The 6483-nt window shown below is 47.2% G+C and overlaps 2 protein-coding genes across 2 annotated transcripts; one reads left to right on the top strand and one right to left on the bottom strand.

The window, feature by feature from the left end:
- The first annotated feature begins 304 nt into the window (after nt 1-304).
- LOC125546669 (chaperone protein ClpB1-like) lies at nt 305-2983 on the top strand. The gene is made up of 6 exons (XM_087546407.1): nt 305-947; nt 1048-1151; nt 1236-1576; nt 1672-1951; nt 2034-2228; nt 2334-2983. The coding sequence occupies exons 1-6, from the start codon at nt 305-307 to the stop codon at nt 2508-2510; spliced, it is 1740 nt and encodes a 579-aa protein (XP_087402533.1). The 3' UTR covers nt 2511-2983.
- Nucleotides 2984-3131: 148 nt separating this feature from the next.
- On the bottom strand, nt 3132-6231 carry LOC125542903 (protein NDL1-like). The gene is made up of 11 exons (XM_048706130.2): nt 5958-6231; nt 5215-5314; nt 5033-5130; nt 4842-4930; nt 4690-4750; nt 4525-4611; nt 4361-4438; nt 4218-4274; nt 4058-4113; nt 3828-3963; nt 3132-3735 (listed from the first exon to the last, which is right to left on the bottom strand). Exons 1-11 carry the CDS (start codon nt 6015-6017, stop codon nt 3514-3516), a joined length of 1044 nt encoding a protein of 347 aa, XP_048562087.1. The 5' UTR covers nt 6018-6231; the 3' UTR covers nt 3132-3513.
- Nucleotides 6232-6483: the final 252 nt, after the last annotated feature.

Below are 6483 nucleotides of genomic sequence, written 5' to 3'. Positions count from 1 at the left end.
GGAAGAAAGAACGTCCATCAAATCAAAAAAGGAAAAAAGGAAGAGGAGGGGACGCTGGAAATTAGAGGCGGACGAAACTCGCCGAGCTCTCTCGTGCCTAGGACCAAAATCAACCATGGCCTGGTCATGGCTTGATAGGATCATGGAGAGAGGGACTACGGGCTCCTCCGGCGTACCTGACGATACGTCGTCTAGCCATGTCATCGAAGTGTCGCCCCGTGAAGTGCTCTGCGTGGGAGCCGTGTGCTGGGCGGCGTGGAGGTACTTCCGGTACATCACATGCCTGCGCACCTACGGCCGGGACATGACGGCCATGGCCGGCAAGGCCGATCCGGTGATCGGGCGTGACGACGAGATTGATCGCGTCATCCGCATCCTCTGTCGCCGGACCAAGAACTGCGCCGCGCTTGTCGGAGACGCCGGGGTCGGCAAGACGGCCATCGCCGAGGGCCTCGCGCAGCGCATCGTCGCCGGGAAGGTCCCGTCCAAGCTCGCCGGAGCGCGTGTCATTGAGCTCAACCTCATGGCGATGGTGTCTGGTACGATGTATGTTGGCATGTTCGAGGAGCGCATGACGGACTTTCTCAAGAAGGTGGCGGCTGCACGCGGCAAGGTGATCCTGTTCGTCGACGAGATGCACATGCTTCTCGGCGCCGGAGCGGCCACGGGCACCCACATGGACGCGGCCAACATGCTGAAGCCAGCATTGGCTCGCGGCCATATAAGATGTCTGGGCGCCACTACTGACGATGAGTACTCCATGTATATCGAGAAGGATCCTGCACTCGAGCGGCGGTTCCAAAAGGTGCACGTTGAGGAGCCGAGCACGCATTCCACCATTGCCATCCTCCAGGGGCTTAAACCCCGGTACCAGAAGCATTATGGCTTGGAAATTCTTGATGCTACCATTGACGCTGCCGTACACCTCGCTGACCGCTATATCGCAGGTGATTATAGTAATTTTGCTGCATTATTGTAGTATTACAGTTGTTTCAGACGAAATTTGCTTGTGAGCCGAGTTGTGATATCATTGTTCTGTATGTGTAGGTCATCGGTTTCCTGATAAGGCAATTGATCTCATTGACGAGGCCTGCACGACATTAGAGCTAGGAGGAGAAAATACAGTTGTTGCGCCGAATCATGTTGCACAGGTAGGCATGCACGTCACTTTTACTATTTCGACAGTGTGTGCTTGTCATGTAGTACTATGTTTGAACTAGGTTTTTCATTTGAAGGTTGTGAGCGGATGGACTGGAATTCCTATAGCTACGCTTAATCAAGAGGAGAGTGTCAAATTAATTCACTTAGCCGACAGATTGCATGAGAGAATAGTTGGGCAGGGTGAGGCCGTCAATTTAGTTGCAGAAGCAGTGTTGCGTTCCAGGATTGGCCTTCACCAAGCTGGTCAGCCGATAGGCTCCTTCCTCTTTTTGGGCACGACGGGTGTTGGAAAAACTGAACTTGCGAAAGCTCTTGCAGAACAACTATTTGGTAGTGAGAAGATGATGCTTCGCTTTGATATGTCTGAGTATGTTAGTCCCGAATCCGTGCTACGTCTCGTTGGAGCACCCCCAAGGTTTCATTTATAATACACACACCTTAATTTCAAGCAACGTATTATTATATCACAGTTTTTATGTTTACTTATACAATTATTTTTTCTTCGTAAAGCTATCATGGTTATGAAAATGGTGGACAACTGACCGAGAAAGTTAGGAGGCGCCCATACAGTGTTGTCCTTTTTGATGAGGTGGAGAAGGCATATCCGTCAGTGTTGAATGTTTTTCTTCAGCTCCTTGACGATGGTGTGTTGACTGATGGTAAAGGGCATAATGTGGATTTCAAGAATACAATTATCATTATGACTTCGAATGTTGGGGCAGAGCACCTAAATGTAGGAGTGGTTGGAGAAAAGACAACGGTTGCTTCGCGAAATCTTCTCATGAAACAGGTTTGTGAATCACAAATAGTCCACTTGGAATTTAGTAAGCAGCTGCTCGTTGATTCATTATGATATGTATTTGTTGGTGTAGGTTCAAAAATGCTTCAAGCCTGAATTTCTCAACAGATTAAGCGAGATTGTAGTATTTGAGCCGCTTTCACACCGTCAACTGAAAGAGATAGCGAATATCCAAATGAAGAGTGCCTTTGCTATAGTAGCCGGCAAGGGCATATCTCTTGTTCTAAGTGATGCTGCGTTGGATGTCATTTTGTCAGAATCACACAACCCACTAATTTTTTTTCCCTTTTCAAAGTAATCATAAAATCTAGCCTATTCAAATAATGAACCATTTTCCGCATGTTATTGATAACCAACACTACTTGGCCTTTCACAGTTGTATGGTGCAAGGCCCATAAAAAGGTGGATAGAGAAGAACATAATGACAACTATCTCCAAGATGCTGGTCAATGGAGAAGCTGTTGAAGGATCAACAATCTCCATTGACTCTACCAGTGACAAGAAAGGCTTGAAATACCAATTGGCAAAGAAAAATGTGACGGATCCGTGAAGCAAGAGATCTTCTCATTAACCCTACGACAAGGATGGCTTGAACTTCGTCGCGGTTTATATAGAAGAAGAAAGATGTGCAGCTTTGGCTTATTTTCTGTTTTTCATGCACACACCACAGAGACAATCACAGCATCGTAGTCTTCCTACAGGTGTCTTATATGTGTGTATGCCTAGTACTATTAGATTATGCTTCCAAATCTAAATTCAATTGTTGCATAATTATCTATTTGACGGTGTTTGTTGGTCTTCTCTGTTCCACTAAGTACACACAACCTTTGCATGTGTCCAATGTTGATGCTGCTGCTGAGCTCCATTTATGTTAGCTTTGAGCTTGGTGGAATGGCGTGCACACACAATGCTTTGCATGTGTCCAATATAAATTTTTTTTGAGATGATGCGTCCAATATAATTGGTACAGCGGAAAGTGACAAGGAACCAGAGCCATCGATGGCAGAACCACCACTCACCCACACACAACGAACCAACCACCAATGGATCACCCAATCCATGACACACACAGCAATAGCTCGCCACCAGCAGGGCACATCACAGCCAGTCAGGCTAAACTTTCAGCAAAGGCAAAGCCTGTGCCCGACCCGAGACTCCACAACAGACAGGATTCTGCTTTACCATATATATATATATTGCTTTCCCGTGTGAAATGATCTGATGATGACATATACACATGTGATGTGGACTACTACAAAGCATATATGAACAAAGAAACAAACAGCCGTATTCCTCCCCTACAACCTCAACCCTATTCCCCTTGCTTGCCTATCCCAGAAGACGTAGATTACAGGCTTACAGCAATCCACTACAGCAAATGCTGCCATTAGCGTATCGATCTCGATCTATGCAATGCGTCCGTGCCAAGGTACCGGAAGGTATCAAAACTTGTCTCGCGATGGTGACCGTGCTCCGATCAGCTCGACCAAGCAGTCTTCGCTTTTTTGCGAGCTGTGTCGTCAGGCCATCCAAGATCTCCCCCCACATGCTGTTTAGACAATGAGGGAGGTCCGGGTCTTGATGGGCTTCAGCTTCACCCCCATGCTCTCGGGCGACAGCAGCTCCGGCGATATGCAGAACGGGTTCAGGGTGCTCCGGGGGCTGCTCTCGAGCTGGGACGGTCTGTACATCCCGTATCCCATCAAGAAGTACTCCATCGGGATCAGCATTGCGTGTGGCTGCTCCTCGGTGACCAGCGACCCGCATGCCTGAACCTGCGATTTGCCCACAAAAACACTGCTCAGAACCTGCCTTGCTCTGGGTATGGTTCTCAAGTGATCACATGAATTGTTGAAATGTGTGGTACCTCGACTAGAGCGCAGTATCTCCGGTCTAGTTTTGTGGTCATGTGGACAGCGTCGGCATGGAACTGCGAGTTCTCTCCCACGAAAATCAGCGTCCGGCACCGGAGCTTCTTCAGTGCTTCAGTTAAGTCATGTCTCCTGATAGATGGAGAGGTTGATGAACTGGATGAGTTCAGATCCAAATTTGTTTGGCATTTACAGGCAATGCCTAGCAAAGATATTGTTTACTTACTCGTTTATTGCTTTAAGGTATCGACATACATTAACACCCTGCCTCTGATCAAGTAACTGCATAAAAAGGTAATCATGACCTCAGTCAGATGTTGAAACTGTAGAGATAATTGACATTCTAGAAAAACACTAGAAAGCTGCAAAGGGGAGAAAATACTTACACTTCTACAGGCCTGAACAATTTCCGATTCAGGTTCTTGTCCACTTCCACGAACTTCCTGTATAGAGCAAAAAGAGATGTTCAGTGGGACTTAAATAGGTACAATGGTGCAAACAGAAGAAGCTTATGGAGGACGAAATATACCGTGCTAAAATACCGCTGAAGGAAGCATTCGTTCACTAGTCCACTAGTGCCACAATAATAAAGTAAGTTTAACAATACCTGAAAGATCAGAATATGAGGTTAGTATACATAAAGAAATAAGGCACTGATAAATTCATGGCTGAAACTGAAGTAGCAATCATTACCTTGTTATACAACCACTCACTCCAAGATGGGGCTTTGCATAGAGGTGAAACCAACATCAGGCCAAGAACCCTTTCCCTGTACTTTGCCTGGGATAACATATAAAACAAATTGTTAGCCAAAATCAAATAGCAAGCTTTGAAGGACTAATCATGCAAAAAACTTACTGCAAAGAGGGTAAGCACGTAAGCACCGGCGGTGACACCCATGCACATCACAGACCCTAAACTGCAAGAGCAATGCCACAATAACATCAGAGGACTCCTTTAGGCACCAAAAGAATACGGAAAAAAAGTAAGCCAATTATCAGATATTTTACCCGAAGAAATCAAGAACATCCGCGACCTGATCCGCGAGATTATCAACAGATAGCTCAGGTACATCCGATGGAATTGGAGCTGCTCCCAACTGTAAGACAGCAGATGCCATGAAAGACAAACATGTAAGAACCGGAGGTAATAGGAGTAGATGATCATGTAAAATATGGAGGAACAGATGATGATGACTGACCTCATGGCCTTGCGGAGTGATATGGTAAATACAAAAATTGTGAAGCAACAGGGACGCAGCCTCTGGGCAGAAGAACAATCCTTGGAAGCAGGACATGTCTACCAAACAGGAATACAACGCATGAGCTACCTTGTTATAGCAAAATTTATAACACCAACCACAAAGAAAACGACCGCACTCACAATTTAGAGCTACGTCCGGGTACGTTATGAGCGCTGGCTTGTCTTCGTCGCCGTACACGGAGACGGATACAGAGCCGTATCTTGTTCTCACAGGATGCTCCTGATGAATCACATGGCAAAAGGACACAAATTTAGTAACAGCTGTAAACAAGCTATTCCAATTTAGACCATCCCCAATTGACCAGAGTCCAGAAATACTTCTCCCTTGGTAAAAACAGACACCATACGTTGCTTAACACACAGAAATAGCATGAGCACGCTTCCTGACGTTGCTTCATATGCTTCTAATCGTAAACCAGGGGCCGTTGCAACTATACATTTAAAATGAAATAGTACCAAATTCTAAGCCTGATTTCCTGTTGCTCCTACTCATGAGCAGCATTGCAACCACAACATAACCAAGAATAAATAACAAGCCACGCAGCAGCTAATATCTCTAATCCTTAATAAAAAATTGCTGTTTCCCCCATGGAGGAGGCATACTAACAATCTGGCATAGCATCCTCAATTTGCAACTAATTAAGAACAGGTGGGGATACTAATAAGAATAAAGGGGCAGAAATCAGCAAGAACAAGCTCCTCTGCCTGCCCAACCACCCTAACAGACCAAACAAAAAGAGCAAACGGGAACCCCACGGAGCCCGCCCTACACAAATCAATCCTCCCCGCAAGAATGCCCCCGCCGTCGAACCGAGGGGGGGGGAATCAATCAACCAATCAAGAACCGGAATGCGAGCACGGACCTTGCCGCCGAAGTAGATCCGCTCCACGTCGATGGACACCGACCCGCTCGAGTCCCCCATGGCGGCTTCCAGAAGCTTCCTCCCAACAGCCCACCAACAACCTCTCCCTCTTCCTCCTCGTCGTCGCTCGCCTCTTCCTCTCTTCCGGCTCTCTCGCCCTGTCTCCTCTCCTCCTTCCCCCCCTTGGCGTCTATTGCGTGCATATATACGCGAAGGGGCCGCTGCCCAGAAATAAACTCGCCACCGACGGCGGTGAGCTTACCGGTGGGTGACTGGAACGTGACAAGCCGGAGACTAGTTTTTAGATCCACACGTTGTTGGCTCGTTTTGACGGGCCCACATGTCGGCAGGCGTTGCGGGGTCCCGCGTCTGCACTGCGTGTGGCCCTAGCGTTTTGTTTCGCTCCGCCTTGTGAAAGCGTGGATAAATGGGTGGTCTGCTACGGGCACGCGCATTTCGGCCCTCGTGGGAAACATTGGGAATTTTCAGTACATGGCCTATTTTTCAGTCCAATGGTCAATGGGAT

The sequence above is a fragment of the Triticum urartu genome, chromosome 3A (genome assembly GCF_056163025.1).
Source record: "Triticum urartu cultivar PI428250 chromosome 3A, HENAU_Tu73, whole genome shotgun sequence".
Taxonomy (NCBI): domain Eukaryota; kingdom Viridiplantae; phylum Streptophyta; class Magnoliopsida; order Poales; family Poaceae; genus Triticum; species Triticum urartu.
The sequence above is the reverse complement of the archived record's forward strand: the minus strand, read 5'-3'. Positions and strand labels throughout refer to the sequence as shown.

What these genes read in the sequence shown, in the direction of transcription:
- LOC125542903 (XM_048706130.2), bottom strand. Translation starts at nt 6,017, where the DNA reads ATGGGGGACTCGAGCGGGTCGGTGTCCATCGACGTGGAGCGGATCTAC. An exon ending in GATGTTCTTGATTTCTTCGG is followed by an intron (nt 4,751 to 4,841) that starts GTAAAATATCTG and finishes TTGCTCTTGCAG; the next exon opens with TTTAGGGTCTGTGATGTGCA. An exon ending in TACCTTAAAGCAATAAACGA is followed by an intron (nt 3,964 to 4,057) that starts GTAAGTAAACAA and finishes TCCATCTATCAG; the next exon opens with GAGACATGACTTAACTGAAG.
- LOC125546669 (XM_087546407.1), top strand. Translation starts at nt 305, where the DNA reads ATGACGGCCATGGCCGGCAAGGCCGATCCGGTGATCGGGCGTGACGAC. An exon ending in CTCGTTGGAGCACCCCCAAG is followed by an intron (nt 1,577 to 1,671) that starts GTTTCATTTATA and finishes TTCTTCGTAAAG; the next exon opens with CTATCATGGTTATGAAAATG. An exon ending in TTTTGTCAGAATCACACAAC is followed by an intron (nt 2,229 to 2,333) that starts CCACTAATTTTT and finishes CTTGGCCTTTCA; the next exon opens with CAGTTGTATGGTGCAAGGCC.